At 44.9% G+C, this 16,937-nt stretch overlaps 1 protein-coding gene across 3 annotated transcripts in view; it reads left to right on the top strand.

The window, feature by feature from the left end:
* THAP4 (THAP domain containing 4) overlaps positions 1-11,835 on the top strand; it is a 48,620-nt gene extending 36,785 nt beyond the window's left edge. For all 3 annotated transcript variants that reach the window (XM_081052438.1, XM_081052439.1, XM_081052440.1), the window contains one exon: positions 11,560-11,835. In XM_081052438.1, the coding sequence (XP_080908564.1) occupies positions 11,560-11,679 (120 nt within the window). In that variant the 3' untranslated portion in view covers positions 11,680-11,835. The remainder of the gene's footprint in view (positions 1-11,559) is intronic.
* Positions 11,836-16,937: the final 5,102 nt, after the last annotated feature.

Here is a 16,937-nt window from a genome sequence, read left to right as displayed (position 1 = left end):
TTCACTTAGCATTATACTCTCAAGATCCATCCATGTTGTCACAAATGTTACTATATCATCTTTCCTTAAAGCCGAATAGTATTCCATTGTGTATATATACCACAACTTCTTTATCCATTCATCTATCGAAGGACATTTTGGTTGTTTCCATGTCTTGGCCACCGTAAACAGAGCTGCAATGAACATTGGAGTACACGTGTCTTTATAGAGAAATGTTTTCAGATTTTTTGGGTAGATACCCAGGAGAGCGATTGCTGGGTCATATGGTAATTCTATTCGTAATTTCATGAGGAACCTCCACACTGCCTTCCATAGCGGCTGCACCAGTCTGCATTCCCACCAACAGTGTATGAGAGTTCCTTTTTCTCCACAGCCTCTCAAACACTTGTTACTATTTGTTTTGTTGATGAAAGCCATTCTGACTGGGGGGAGGTGACATCTCATTGTGGTTTTTATTTGCATTTCTCTGATGATTAGCGATGTTGAGCATTTTTTCATATGTCTATTTGCCATTTGTATATCCTCTTTGGAGAAATGTCTCTTCAGGTCCTCTGTCCATTTTTCAATTGGGTTGTTTGTTTTTTTGTTGTTGAGTTTCATGAGTTCCTTGTATATTTTGGATATTAGCCCCTTATCAGAGGAACTGTTAGTGAAAATCTTCTCTCATTCAGTTGGTTGCCTCATTATTTTGTCAATAGTTTCTTTTGCTGTGCAGAAGCTTTTCAGTTTCATATAATAATTTGACGAATTTTTGCAGTTTTCGTCAGTTCTGCTTTTCACTGGCTGTCCTGACCTCTCTTCATCAGTGACACATTCTTTCTCTCAGAAAAACGTTTAATCCATTTGTACACTGCTTTTTCTTCATGGCATTATCCCCATAAACTTGGACTAACATGTCCCTGATTTCACTTCCACTCTTGCCAAGTTAACAAGAAATTTGATGTTTGTTCGTTGCTCTAATTCAAGCTCAGACATTCTCACAATGGCACACAAAAACACGCAGCAACAATAGTGAACGCCTTTCAGCAAGACACCGCCACACGTCAACATGAACACAGCTGTGAGACACTGATATACCAAGGTTATGAGACCTTCCCGAGCTATTTGTACAGTGCTGCCAATGTAAGCGCACAGTGGCAAGTTCTAGAACTTAATTGTCAGACCTCCTATTTTCTCTGTTGCTTCCTCTTTCCTGTGACTCTGAGTTTCCAGTGATTTCAGTCCCCTGCACCCTGAGGACCTGCCTTGACAGTATTTCTTGTGCAGGTCTGCCAGCCGCAATTCTCTTGAGTTTATTTTACCCCCAACTTCTCCCCCCCCCCGATATTTTGTATTGTGGTAGAATACATATAACATAAAATTAGCTTCTTAACTATTTTCTAGTGTACACATCAGTGTGATTAAGTATATTCATATTGTGCAACCATAGCCATTATATATCTCCAGAACTCTTCATCTTGCAAAACCGAAACACTCTCGTTCTCTCTTCCCATGAGCCCCTGGCATCCCCCATTGTAATATCCGTCTCTGTGATTTGACTACTTTGTAAGTGCCTCAGATACGTGGAGTCATACAGTATTTGTCTTTTTGTGCCTGGCTTATTTCACTGAGCATGATGTCCTCAAGGTCTGTCCGTGTCGTAGCAGGTGTCAGAATTTCCTTCCTTTCTAAGGCTGAGTACTCCCTTGTATGGATGGACCACATTTCTTCCTTGGACACTTGGGCTGCTTCTCCGTTTTAGTTGTTATGAATAATGCTGCTGCGAACGTGGGTGTGCAGATGTCTCCTCAACACCATGCTTTATTCTTTCGATCTACACCCAGAGGTGGGGCCGCTGGGTCACATGGTCACTCCGTTTAATCTTTGAGGCACCTCCACACTGTTTCCCACAGCGGCTGCGCCGTTTCACATTCCTGCCATCAGTGCCCAGGGTTCCTCTGCATCCTGTCAGCACTTGCTGTTTTCTGGGGTTTTGGTAGTAACCGACCTGACGGGTGAGGTGGCATCTCATTCTGGTTTGATTTGCATTTCCCTGATGATCAGTGATACTGAACATCTTTTCATGGGCTTGTTGACCATTCCTGTATCTTCTTTGGAGAAATGTCTATTCAAGTCCTTTGCCCATTTTTGAATCAGGTTGTTTGTTTTTTGTTGTTTCGTTTTAGGAGTTCTCTATATATTTTGGATTATCGGTCTCTTATCAGAAATATGATTTGCAAATATTTTCGCCCATTCTGTGGGTTGCTTTTTTACTCTGAGGATAGCGCCTTTTGATGTAAATTTTTAAAAAAATATTTTTCATGAAGCCCCCAAATTGTCTATTTTTTCTTTTATTACCTGTGCCTTTGGTGTCATCTCCAAGAAATCATTGCCAAATCCAGTGTCATAAAACTTTTGTCCTTTGCTTTCTTCTAAGTATTCTATAGTTTTAGCTCTTCCATTCAAGTCTCTGATCCATTTTGAGTTATTGTTTTGTATATGCTGTTACGTAAGGGTTTAGCTTAATTCTTTTGCTTGTGGATATCCAGTTTTCCCAGCACCGTTAGTTGAAAAGACTGTCCTTGATCCGTTGAATGGTCTTATCACCATTGTCAGAAATCATGTGACCATATGGGTGAGGGCTTATTTCTCTATTCCATTGTTCTATATGTCTGTCTTTATGATGGTACCACAGTGTTTTGATTACTGTTGCTCTGTAGTAAATTTTAAATCAGGAAGTGTGTGTCCTTCAGTTTTCATCATTTTTCAGGATTACTGTATCTATCCAAGGTTCCTTGAAATTCCATATGAATTTTAGGATGGATTTTTCTATTTCTACATCATTGGGATTTTTATAGAAACTTCATTAACTCTGTAGATCTTTTTGGGTATTATTATTGTCTTACTGATGTCAAGTCTTCCAATCCATGCACATGGGCTGTGTTTCCATTTATTTATGTCTTCTTTAACTTCTTTCTGAAATGTTTTGCAGTTTTCATTGTACAAGTTTTACACTTCTTTGGTTAATTCCTAAATATTTTATTCTTTTTGATACTATTGTAAATAGAACTGTTTTCTTAATTTCATTTTAGTATTGTTCATTGTTAGTGTATAGAAATGTAGCAGATTTTTGTGTGTTGGCTCTATATCCATTTACTTTGCTGAGATCATTTATTAGTTCTAACTTCGTTTTTGTTTTTGTTTTTGGTAGGTGTTTTAGGATTTTTTACATATAAGTTCATATCATCTGCAGCGATAATTTTACTTCTTTTTTCCAGTTTGGATGCATTTTTTTCTTTCTTGTGTATGAGTATCCTTGCCTTCTTCCTGAGCTTAGAAGAAAAGTTTTCAGGTTTTACCACTGAGTATGATATTCACTATGGGCTTTTCATATATGGCCTGTATTATAATGAGGTAGTTTCCTTATATTCCTAGTTTGAGTATTTTTGTCATGAAGGTGCTGAATTTTGTCAAATGCATTTTCTGCATCAATTGAGAAGACCGCATGTGGGTTTTCTCCTTCATTCTATAAATGAGATATGGTATATTGATTGTTTAATCCATTTACTTTAAAAATAATTACTGATATTTTGAACCATTCTTATATTCCAGGAATAGACCCCGTTTGGTTATGGTATATAATACTTTCACTGTCTTGCTGAATTTGGTTTGCTAGTATTTTTTTTTTTTTTTGAGGAATTTTGCTTTAGTGTACATAGGGGAAATTTGTTGTTTTCTTGTAGTGTCTTTGTCTGGCTTTGATACTAGGGCAGTGCTGGACTCATAAAATGAGTTTTTGGATAACTTGAGAAAGATGGGTATTAGTTCTTTACATGTTTAGGTTGCCAAACAATTTATCAGTGAAGTTGTCCCGTCCCGGGCTTTTCTTTGTCCGAGTTTTGATTACTGATTCAATATCCTTACTAGTTATAGAACTATTCAGAATTTCTATTTGATTGTGATTCAGTCATGGTAGGTTTTGTGTTTCAAGGAATTTGTCCATTTCCTCTAGGTTATACAATTTGTTGGTGTACAGACTATGTTATAATCTTTATAGAATCAGTAGCAATGTTCCCACTCTCATTTCTGTCTTTCTTTCTTTCTTTTTTTTTAAGGAATATGCAGCTCACAGTGGCCCATGAGGGGATCGAACTGGCAACCTTGGTGTTATCAGCACCACTCTCTAACCAACTGAGCTAACTGGCCAGCCTCCCACTCTCATTTATGAGTTTAGTAATTTGACTCTTTTATCTTTTTTTGCTTCGTTCATCTAGCTAATGATTTGTCAATTTTATTGATCTTTTTGAGGAATCAACTTTTGATTTGCCATTTATTTTTCTATTCTCTATTTTATTTACCTTTGCTCTCATCTTTATTATTTCCTTCCTTCTGGTAGCTGTGGGTTTCGTTTCTTCTTTTTCTAGTTCCCTAAGTTGTAAAATTAGGTTGTTGATTTGCAATCTCTTCTTTAAAAAAAAGAAAAAAGTATGAATTTATTTATAAGTATAAATTTTCCATTTATTAGAACCTCTTTTGCTGAATCCCGTAAGTTTTGACTCCCATTGTGGTCGAGGAAGATAATTTTACATAATATATGTCATTTTAAATCTGTTGAGACTTAATTTGTGGCCTCATATGTCTATCCTAAAGCCCGCCTGTGTGCGCAAGAGAATATTGTGTTTTGTTGCTGGGTAGAGTGTTCTATATGACTGTTAAGTCTCTCTGGTTTATTTTGTTGTTCATGTCGTCTCTTTCCTCACTTATCCTCTGTCTGCATGTTCTGTCCACTGTTGAGAATGAATTATTGACATCTCCCACTGTTACTGTAGAACTGTCTGTTTCTCCCTTTAATTCTGTCACTTTTTGCCTCATGTGTCTTGCTGTTTTGAACCTTTTATTAATCTATAATGTCTTCATCTCGTTAACTTTAATTAAAATCTTTTTTGTCTGATATAAGTACAGCCACTTTTGCTCTCTTTTTATTATTATTTGCATGAAATAATTTTTCCATCTTTTCATTTTAAACCTATTTGTGTCTTTGAATTTAATGTGAGTCTCTTTACATAGTATAGAGTTGGGCCATGTGTTTTTATTCATTTTTCCAATCTCTGTGTTTTGATTGGAGAGTTTAATCCATTTATTTTTAACATAATTACAGATAAGGAGGGATTTACTTCTGTAATTGTGTGATTAGTTGTCCATATGCTTTATGGCTTTTTTGTCCATTTTCTGCATTACTGTCTTGTTTTGTGTTTAGTTGATTTTTTTTTAAATTGAAATGTTTTATTTACCTTCTCTTCTCTTTTTTCTTATTTTTTTTTGTGGCTACAATGGGGATTACATTTAAGATCCTAAAGTTATAACACTAATTTGAATTTATAGCAGCTTAACTTCAATAATATACAAAAATTCTGCTTCTTTACAGTTCTGTTTTACCTCTTTCAGTTATTGAGGTCACCAATTGCACCTTTATATATTGTGTGTCCAAAAACCTAAACTGATGAATGTGGGGTGTTTTTTTGTTGTTGTTTTTTCTTTTTAATGCATCAGTCTCTTAAATCGTGTAGAAAAAAAGGTGGAGTTTTAAACTATTGTTACAATAATATTAACTTTTTTAATTGCCGTGTGTTTACCTTTACTGAAATCTTTATTTCTCCAGGCAGCTTCAAGAGACTGTCTTGTGTGTTTTTTGCATTTCAACATGCAGGACTTCCTTTAGCATTTCTTGTAGGGCCGGCCTAGTGGTAAGGACCTCCTTCAGCTTTTGTTTATTTGGGAATGTCTTAAATTCTCCCTCACTTTTGAAAGGCTGAGTATAGGATTCTTGTGACAGTTTTTTCTTTCAGCATTTTGAAAATATCAGCCTACTGCCTTCTGGCTTCCAAAGTTTCTGAGGAGCAATCTGCTGATATGTGACGAGTTGCTTCTCTCTTCTTTCAGGATGTCTCTTTTTAGCTTTCAAATTTGATTATAATGTATGTCAGTATGGATCTTTGAGTTTGTCCTACTTGGTGTTCATTGAGCTTCTTGCATGTTTATGTCTTACATCAAATTTGGAAAGTGTCAGACCATTGTTTCTTCAGATATTCTCTGACCCTTTCTCTCCCTCTTCTCCTGGGATTCCCGCAATACATATCTTGGTCAGTTTGTTGGTGTCCCACACGTCCTTTAGGCTTTGTTTGCTTTACTTAAATCTTTTTTCTTTCTGTTCCTCAGCCACAATAATTTCCATTGTCCTATCTTTAAGTTTGCTGATTCTTACTTCAGCTTGCTCAAAATTGATTTTGAATCCCTCTAGTGAATTTTTCATTTTAGTTGTTGTGCTTTTCAAAAATTTATTTTTGGTTTCTTGTCTTTACTGATATTTTCATTTTGTTCACACATCATTTTCTTGACATTCTCCACCGCGTTAGTTCTTTGAGTATCTTTAAGATGGTTGTTTTAAAGTATTTGTCCAGAAGGTCCACTATCTGGTGTTTCTCAGTGGCTGTTTCTGTTTTTTGTTTTCTTTAGAATGAAAGAAACAGTTAACATACTTGTTTCTTTGTTTGTCTTGTGATTTTTTTGTTGTTCTTGAAATAGCGTTGTAACTCTGGATATCAGATTCTCCCTCTTCCCCAGGGTTTGCTGGTATTTGTCGTAAGTTTGCTTTTTGATTATTGTAGGCTGTCTTTGTGCCAAGGATCACCTGAGGTATAAACTTAAGGTCTTCGCAGGTCTTTCCTGAGCCTCTCCCTGGGCATGTGCAGTCGCTTTTCTACTCCCCCCCATGTATGCAGTTGTTTCTGAATGCCCTAGTCTTTAATGTCTGGTTTTTGAAAGGTGAAAAGGAGGGGAAAATGAGATGGGGTGAAAGAGTACCAGCCCTTTAAATCTCCTGTAAGTCACTGGAGCTGGAGGCATCCTTGAGCTGGGCTTGCAACACCACTGGGAGCTGCACAACAGTGGCTGCTCACCTTTCCTGCTCTTCTGTGATCAGAAGCAGCAATTGGGTACCAGAGTGCAGATCCCAGTATTTGGAGGAAGGGTCCTTTTTGCCCACTGTGGCTCCTACAAGCTGTGTGCAAGCTGCTTCAGGAACACACACACGTCTGCCTGACGCACAGCTCGGGACAGGCCAGTGTAGTTGTTGTCTGGATAGGGGGACAGATCGGGGGCTGCACGCTTCACCATCTTCACAGAATCCTCCTCCACCCTGTTTTGAAGGATATTTTAGCCATATGTAGAATTCTGTGACAACAGGTATATTATTTTTTTTACAGTAATTTCTTTATATTCCATTGTCTTCTGACCTTCGTTGTTTTTGTTGAAAAGTCAACTCTAATTCTTCATCCCTCTCTACATAGTTTGTCTTTTTTCTCTGGTCATTTTCAAAATTTCAGTTTTATCTTTGGATTTCAGCCCTGTGATGTTCCCAGCTATGGTTTTCTTTATATTTATCTTCCTTGGGTCTCCTGCGATTCCTGCATTTGTAAGATGATGTTTTTCATCAGATTTGAGGCTTTTTAGCCATTATTCCTTCAGCTATTTTTCCTGCCCTATTATTATTCTCTTTTCCCTTGTTAACTCCTATTAAACATGTGTTAGGCCATTTAATATTTTCCCACATGTCCCTGAGACTCTGTTTATTTTTATTCAATCTGTTTTTTATTCAATCTGTTTTCTTTATATTGTTCAATTTGGATATTTTGTATTGACCCGTTTTCCAAGTCACTGTTTTCTATCTCCAATTTGCTGTTAAGCCATTAGGTAAAGTTTTCACCTTTCTGTTTCTGTGTCTTTTTTTCATAATGGCCCTTTTTCCCAGTTTGCTTTATAGTGCTTCACTCCACTCCCATTCCAGCAACCTACTATCTTTGTCACCCATTAGGAGTAAGAAGGGGGCTTCTGGTTATAGTTGTCAGCTGCCTCCATAGCTTTAAAACAAGTTCCACTCACTGGACTTGCCAGGGCAGTGAAGTCAGTCCTTCACCCAGTTCAAGAACCTGTATTTGGTAGCCAAGACATGGAAACACCCTACTGTCCATCAAGTCGATGAATGGATAAAGCAGATGTGAGACACACACACACACACACACACACACACACACACAGGAATATTACTCAGCCACAAAAAAGAATGAAATGCTGCCATTTGCAACAACATTAATAGACCTCGAGGGCACTGAGCTAAATGAAATAAGTCAGACAGAGAAAGATAAATATTGCATGATTTCACTGATATGTGGAATTAAAAAAACAACAACAGTAAACTCATAGAAATAGAGAGTAGAATGCTGGTTGCCAGGGGGTGGGGTTGGGGAAATGGTGAATTGTTGGTCAAAGGATACAGACTTCCAGTTAGAAGTAAGTCCTGGGTATAAGGTATAGCATGGTGACTGCGGTTAACAATATTGTATATGTGAAAGTTGCTAAGAGTGTGGGTCTTAAAAGAGCTCAGCACACACACGTGTGCACACACAATGGTAACTGTGAGGTGATAGATGTGATAACCTATTGTAATCATTTCATCATATAAACATGTATTAAATCATTACATTGTACTCCTTAAACCTACATGTTATGTGTCACTTATATCTCGGGAATCCTGGAAGAAAAAGAAAAATAACCTGTGTTAGCAGTAGGTGGTGTGCACCTGCTTTCTTCCGTCGCTATAGTGACCAGCCACGTGTCCCTGAGAGACGGTGACAGGCCTTCAGAGTCTGGGAGGTCTCAGGCATCACACTCAGGCTCTGTGCTCAGCACACTCGCCCTTCTTCATGCCTCAGCATCGGTGCTTGTTCTGTGAAGCCCATTGACCTGTGTGGCTTCTTAATGTCTTCATTTTAAGGCCTAAGGCAAAGGCAAAGCCATCTTCCTTTCTCCGAACCCTTCCTTTCCTGCTTTTTTCCTACTGAACAAAACAAAACAAGAACAAGAACAAAAAAAAAAACGTGTTAAAAACATTAAAGTATCAAGAAATCCTCACTCAGACTTCTCTCACAATAAGGTTTCCCTTGGGTGTGTGCAGTTTAGGAGAAGTGAGTGTGCTTGGCCAAAATAGGAACTTGTCCATTGTTAAGATGGACTTTTTCAGTGAGCTGGAAACGGCACCTTTTGTTTTGGGCCAAGGTCTGTGTTTGTGAGGAACCGTGTCTTGGGGTATCGTGCACTCTTAGCCGGGCTCCGCGGGGTTTCTTCTGTGCCCCGTGCCCACCACATCATCCCTGCAAATGTCTGCCCTGGGGTGGGAGCTGCTCCGACTCTGGCTCCCTCTGCTGGCCGCGTTAACTCCTCCAGCCAGGCTGTTTGTTGGTCTTGCAGAGGAAATGTCAGACCTGTGACTTGGTCTTGCCAGTCCTTGGAATAGAGAGGCGAAAGCAGGGTGTTCCGCCCGGCTATTCACCGAGTCACCTGGGTCCTCTGCAGAGGTCCTGACTCTACCTGCCTGGGAGTGGTTTGGGCAGCAGGATTTCCAGAGGTCTGCCAGGGGTCTCCAGCTGCTGCAGAGCTGGGGGCCAGGGGCAAGTGAGTGGGCACATCGGTCGGCTTCAGACGCTGCGCTGCGCTGTGCTCTTCCTCCTGGGGCTGCGAGGAAGATCTTAAAACGAGGAGCGTCTCCATTTCAGTGAACGGCGAGGCCAGTCTGGGTTCGTGCACAGGGAACGAACTGAAGAACCAAAGTCCTCCCTGGTCCCTCCCACACCCAGTGTCACACACAGTTACTCGTTCTGCCTCTGCAGCGTCAAACAGGCCACTGCCAGTCCCTGTGGCCACAGCCTCCTGTCTCTCCTCCCGCTGCAGTTTTTTTAAACCCTGTTCATTACTCCAGCCAACAATCATCAGAAAATTCCCTTTTGTTTGTATAGTGATCACCAACTTGAAGAACAGTGGCACGTCACTCGCACGGGTTCTCCTTGCCCTTGAATATGTCAGTGACTAGGGGTTTAAATGCGGACGCTGATCCAGTGAGTCTGGGTGGTCCCCCACCCCCCAAAAAAAGATGGACTGTTTTCCTGTAGCTTCGGAGGCTCTGGCCGCCTCTCCCCAAGAAGTGGGGCTCCCCGCTGTGGGGCGTGCGCAGAATGCGAGCGTGCGCTGCCTCTGGGCCCAGCAGCCTGAGCGAGCCCAACTTCGCAGTCATCAAAGACAGTTGCTTCCACCTGCCTTATTGACATGGGGACCGGTGTGTGGCAGCCTCGCAATGACCAGAGTTGTTGGCAGTGATCTACCTCACCAGCTTCCTTGTCACGAGGTCATGGACTCCAGAAGAGGCTGAGTCTGAGCGATGCAGTGTACGTCTGCCTCAACTTAAACCTTTCCAAAGAGGAAAGTAGCATGAGAAATTGCATCCAAGGGGCTGCGAAGCCCAAAGGACCTGATGGTGACTCTTGGGCCTGTCCCCTGGCACTGCCCTTGCTGGCTTTGGCTATGAGCGAGCCCCTGTGACAGCTGGCTGTCATCTCTGAGATGGGGAGACGGCACGCTGGAGGCCACACTGCAGGATGGGAGTTACCCAGCCTGAGCAGAGCTCAGTGTGTGCACATCTGGGGCGGTGGGCAGCCCTACCCTGCTGCTCCCAGCACCCCCTTCCCTGCTGGGACTGGGCAGAGGCCACCTCAGTGCGTGGGATCTGTCCCCTGCCAGCTCCCTGCCTCTTGCTTACTGCTTCGTGCTGCCAAATTGCTTATTCTGGAGCAAGATGGCTGCTACAGGGTGTGTTCAGAGACTTTGGCACAAAGACACAGAGCTGAAGGCTGAGGGGCAGGCCGCATGTAAACCCACCCTGTGCGTGGTGTGAGTGTAAGTCCAGGTGGCATTGTCCGAAGTCACTCCAGCGGTACAGAGGGAACGGAGATGGCAGGTACTGGGGTCATGTTGGGTCTCCCCTCTGCACTCCCTTCTCTCTGGGACCCTGGACCTTGCAGCCTTGCTGGTTGGTTCTCTGGTGCCTTTAAATAGACTCTTTAAAATCTGGCTTTTCTGGCTTTTTCTCTGCCAGAGGGTTGGCCAGTTACAAAGCCTTTGGCTGCGGCCCAAAGCAGCACTCCTGTTCATTTCATCCACTTCTGAGCCCCCGACATGTCCTGGAACACTTGAAACAGTGGTCATTCGAGTCATCTGTCGCCTTGAATGCTACAGCTTTTCTTGTTGGAAATGGCGCCATAATCTGTTCCCATGAATTAGTGGTTGCTGAGTCTTCTAAGAACATGTCTGACATCAGTTCAAGCCATGGAGTGAAGGTGGGAGGTAAGAAAGGAACACACAGGAAGGTCAGCTTTCATCCAGGAAAGTGTATCATTTGTTGACAAAAAAAGATGGCTTCATTCAAATACACTACGATGGGAAGGACCAGGTCACGTGTTCATGTGTCAGTTTTCTGGGGACAGCTTGGGGCAGGGAAAGGCAGGGTCCAGGGGTTGGGACACTGGATCTCGGCACAGCCTGTGGCTCTGAGCCAAGTGTCCGTCATGTGCTCATGACCAAGGTGACATGTTGCAGCCTCTGCAGGAGCACTTGGCCTGTGGCAGGACATCAAGCATTTGTTGAATCTTTGGAAGATAAAACTAAGGTATTTTGTATTTGTTTTGTTCTGCTCAGATTACGCGAAAATTCAGGCTGAATTCTGAAGGCAAACTTGAACAGACAGTCTCCATGGCAACCACTACCCAGCCCATGACTCAGCATCTTCACATCACGTACAAGAAGGTGACCCCGTGACCCAGAGCGGAGCTTCGCCCAGCGGCCATGTGTCCTGGTGACACTGGGCTTCTCAGCAGGTGTGGGTGTGGCCACAGCAAGTCCCGTGGGCTCAAGGGTGTTGTCCTGGGTTCCTGTAATGACGTAGAAAAACCAAATAAAAGGCCTTTATTTTTATGGCTGAGCATTTTGAATATTACTGCATGTGTGGACTGGAGGTGTCTATGTGCTGCTGACTGTTTTCCAGGATCTTCTCCCTAAAAAAGTTAGAAAGGATGACTCTTTTTCTCTCTTTTTCTTCCTGCAGTTTTAACAGGATCTGAAATATTTATAAACCATACGTAGTATGGTCAGTAATCAGCTGAAGACAAGGATGGGACAGAAGGCTGTGCTGATTCTTTACTTTTCAGGAGCTGAAGAAGCCTAAGAACCCTGTTTCCACACGGACAGGGGTCTTCCCAAGGCAAGAGGATAGTCAATTTAGCGTCACTGTATAAATTTTATTTAATTACTCAGTAATATAATATTCCTTTCTTCCTTTGTTGACTTGACTGTGAGAGTTTGCAGGCTATGCTACCCCCTCCGGCCTGTCACCAGCTTTAACACCTGCCAGCATTTTACCCAGCCCAGTGGTTATCTGTTCCCCCCCCCCCCCCCCCCCCCGCTTCTTTTTTGCTGGAGTATTTTTAAGCAAAAGCCAGGCATATGTCATTTACCCCTAAATGCTTCAATATGCGCGTGAAAACAGAGCCTTTGTCTCTTAACAGCCGGGGGTCAGAAATCACAGGGAATAGACCTGGTGTGAAGGGAGGTGGTGCTGGCTGCCTTGGGTAGCCCTCCAGGGGTCTTGGGGACAGAGGCATTTGGGGTGTAGGGGTTGCCGGTATCTAGGAGCTCAGGGGAGCCAGGGCTGGTGCTGAGCCGCAGAGGAGCACAGCCCGCACGTGAGAGACTCACTCGGTGGGTACCCTGGTGACAAGGGCCAGGGAAGCTGGTGCTGGGCACCCTGAGGAGATCGGGTCCGTCCACCCAGGCCTAGCGTGAACTTGTGAAACCACACGTGTTACATGCCTCCAAATACAGTGGTAGGGCAGGCGTGGGACACATATCCCCATTCCAGAGGACGGAAATAAGAGAGAAATGACAGGTCCTAAGCCAAGTGCAGGACCTTAGGCTCAATGTCTGCCCTCTGGCCACTGGGGTGGCTGTCCCTCCTTCTGGCAGCTTTGCTGGGCACAGCCCACATTGCATTTATGGGTCGTCGTGTGCTTGCACCTTTCCCAAGCTGCAGTCGCACATCAGTGGCTCTGCCCACTTGGGGTCACCCTAGTCGGGGCTCCCTACGGCGGCTCCCTGTGTGGGGCCTGGATCTCTGCCTGGGTTGTTGTCGCGTCCCACGCAACAAGGGCAGTGAGGGTGCGAGAAGGGGCGGTTTGGGTTAAGTTTTTAGGCAAGAAACAGAGACTTAATGCAGTTAAATCTCTCCGAAGGCCAGGGGTCTCTCAGTCTCAGAGGACTGGAGCCCAGAATAAAGCCAACTGGAGGCTTTTATTGATAGGTCTCCAATGACAAGAAAGTAACATTGTTTCTTACACGGTCTGTGAGGCTCAGACTTCCTTGTCTGTAAACAGCAGAAGCACAAGGTCCCAGGTCGTTTTGTACCTAAAGCATGTACCTTTTCAGGATCAAGTCTTTCACATTGTAACAACTCTGCTGAGAGAAGTGGAAACAGGTGCAAGGGGAAAGCCAGAGCCGGCAATAGACTTTCCCAAGCAGGGGGAGGGGAGGCAAGGCCCCTTCCCATACCTGTCCGAGGCAGCTCGTTTGGGGTCCCCACTCGGCTCCGCCTGGCTTAGGTTGTATCTCCCGTGAGATATCTTACCCGTCTTTGGCTGCAAACCATCTTTTGGGGAGCAGACAGAGAGACATAAGGTGTAAACAAAGGATGGGACAGAATCCCAGAAAGGCACAATCTCACAAACTCTTCTTTCCTTAAGGAAAGACACGGGGGGACAGTTGGCTAGGCTGTTGTGCGACAACAGGTTGTGAGCCTGAGACTCAGCCACTCCATCCTTCAAAATCTAGGCAGAGGTAGCAGTGCCCCCATGCCTCCTACTTTCTGCTCACGCTTGGAGATGGGACCAGCAGGACACAGATGTCACCGATGTTTACGGCTTGTGCCCTCTGGGGGATGGCACCAGAAAGCGGGGAGCAGGCCCTTATGCTCTGGGCCTGTGAGGAGAGGGATACCCTAGGATCTCTGAAATGCCTTGGGGTCATCCTTCCGTGGTCTTGGGACACTAGCCCTGGCTTCTGTTTAGGTGGCGAATTTCCCTATCTTCTTGAGAATAGCGCCTGGCTTCTTTGAGATGGCTGATCAATACCCGTCTCCTTGTCACATTTGTCCACAGTTTTCGTGGTCCCCCAGAAGCTTTCTCATTGCTTTCAATATGGATAGGCTGAGAATTTTCCCGATGTTTAAGGTCTGCTTTCTTTTTGATGAACAATTCTGTCTTTAAGTCATTTCTCTCTTGCATTTGACTGTAAATATTCAAGAGAATCTTTACTCCTTCAACACTTTGACTTTGCTTGGAAATTTCCTCGGCCAACTAGTTTCATCTCTTACCTGGTCTCCTTCCAGAGACCTCAAGGGCACAAGCACTGCTCAGCCAAGTGCTTCCCCACTTGTAACAAGGGCCACCTTCCTACAGTTTCCAAAAACACCCCTCATCCCCGTGAGACGCTATAAGAGGGCCCTCACCGTCCACAACATTCCGTCACAGCGGCTGAAGTGTCCTGTCCTATAAGAAGGTTGAGGCTGTCCTTCCACTGTTCTCTTCTCTCTCCGGGTCACCAGAATCGCCCAAAACAGTCCATTCAAAGCACCGAGGACTTTTCCTAGCAGGCACCTTAAAAGTCTTCCTACCTTGGGCCGGCCCGGTGGCTCAGGCGGTTGGAGGTCCGCGCTCGTAACTCTGAAGGCTGCTGGTTCATGGGCCAGTGGGCTCTCAACCCCAAGGTTGCCAGTTCAACTCCTCCAGTCCCGCAAGGGATGGTGGGCTCAGCCCCCTGCAACTAAGATTAAACAGGGCACTTTGAGGTGAGCTGCCTCCCGGATGGCTCAGTTGGTTGGAGCGCGTCCTCTCAACCACAAGGTTGCTAGTTTGACTCCTCGACTCCCACAAGGAATGGCTCCGACCCCTGCAACTAAGATTGAACACGGCACCTTGAGCTGAGCTGCCGCTGAGCTCCCAGATGGCTCAGTTGGTTGGAGCGTCCTCTCAACCACAAGGTTGCCGGTTCGACTCCAGCAAGGGATATTGGGCTGTGCCCCCTGCAACTAGCAATGGCAACTGGACCTGGAGCTGAGCTGCGCCCTCCACAACTAAGACTGAAAGGACAACAACTTGACTTGGAAAAAGACCTGGAAGTACACACTGTTCCCCAATAAAGTCCTGTTCCCCTTCCCCAATTAAAAAAAAAAAAGTCTTCCAACCTCAACCCACGTTTAGATACTTGCCACAACAAGGACCTAGGACTCGGTGACACGTTCTTGTAGTCCATTTGGGACAGGACAAAAACACCACAAAATGAGACGCCTACAAACGACACAAATGTGTTCCTCAGTCTGGAGGCTGGAAGCCCAGGGGCAGGGTGATGGCTGATTTGGTCTGGTGAGAACCCCATCCTCATAGTGGTGTCCCCACATAAGCTGGCAGTGGGGTAAGGGAGCGCTGGGGTCTCTGCTACAAGGGCACCAATCCCGTCATGAGGGTGGAGCCGTTGTGTCCCACTCCCCTCCCAAAGGCTCCCCTCCTCTTACCATCACTTTGAGGTGAGGATTTCAACATGTGAATTTGGGGGAAACATTCAGACCACAGCATCTAGAGACCCTGATGCTGGCATCACTGCTGGAGTGAGCATCAAGGGACTCCCAGCCCTGCAGCCCGCCCTTGCCTGCTCACAGCTGGAAAGGGCACTTGGAGGGCAGCACCCAGAGCTGAGCCAAGAGATGAGAAGAAATAACTGACCTGGTCACTTGGTCATCTGCCCCCAACCCCCATGCCATTGACTTGTTGGGAAGCTGGTGACGAATCCTACAAGGCGTCTCCAGGCTGCGTTCTGGGCCCATCTGGGCTCCCTACAGAGTCTGACTTGTCCCCCTCTCCCCTGTTTCCCCTTGTCTGGAGTCAATCGAAAGTTCTGGTTGGATACACACTTCCTGGTGTCACATGAGGAACTTCACAGTCGGCTTGACTCACTGCTGGTGCTCAAGTCTGCAGGCTCCCAGGGTGACAGCCTGGTCCCCCATTCAGTTACCGTCAGACGTTCACAGGAAGGCTTTGCCACCTGAGGGTGATAAAGCCTGACGCACCTCGCACCTCGGTTGTGGCTGCAAGTGTCTGGGAGAACTGCCCTCCCCCCACTGGGCTCAGTTTGGTTTCCCTGAACAAGTTCACACTTGCATAAAAGCTTAACTTTCCCTGGCCTTGGCCAAGGAAACAGACCAAAGCTGTAAAAAGCCTTCTTAAGAACTTGAGCCAAGATATTTGAGGACTTGCCTGAGACAAGATCTCAAAGGACGGAGAAGGTGCTGCGGAAAAGGGCAGTTGCTGTATACTGAGAGTCAGAGAAGAAGTAAGAAAGGTTCTGTGAAATCCACTGGTGGCAGATGAAGGGGGCGGGAGAAAGCACAGTGGGAATCTCTGAGTTGGATAGGAAGGGAAGTGGGAAACAGGGTGCCGCACAGTTGACACTTAACACTCATACTGAGTAGAGACCCATGTGGGCCACAGGTAACAGGGGTCTGCAGGTGGAAATGACTGAGGTCCCAAACACGTCGCCTCTATGCACAGACAGGGGACAAGCTTGCTTTCCTGAAGGAAGCTGTTACCTGGTGTTACCTGCCTGGCTAGGGATTAAGCTTTCCTCCAGTCACTGGGCTTGTCAGTCTGTGTAGCCCTTTTCTCACCTTGAACTGTCGGTTGTTACAGTAAGTGCCCTGGACCCTCGGCTAATGGGTGACGCTGTGGACTGTTTTTCACTCCCGCTCCTCCAATACTATTGTCCATTCAATGGGATTCTAGTGAAGTGCAGCCTTTTCCTCCTTGACAGACGTGAGGTGCCCCAATGACCCTATAGGTGGCCTGGTGGAGCCCCCAATCCCAATGGCCTCTGAGCTCAGTGCCACAACTGCCCCCCACATCTCCTTCCCCAGAGAGTTTCATGCCTTTCTGTGGGCAGAACCGGAAAATCGTTTTGTAATGTGTTTTCCCATT

The sequence above is a fragment of the Rhinolophus hipposideros genome (assembly GCF_964194185.1).
Source record: "Rhinolophus hipposideros genome assembly, chromosome: 6".
Lineage (NCBI taxonomy): Eukaryota > Metazoa > Chordata > Mammalia > Chiroptera > Rhinolophidae > Rhinolophus > Rhinolophus hipposideros.
The sequence above is the reverse complement of the archived record's forward strand: the minus strand, read 5'-3'. Positions and strand labels throughout refer to the sequence as shown.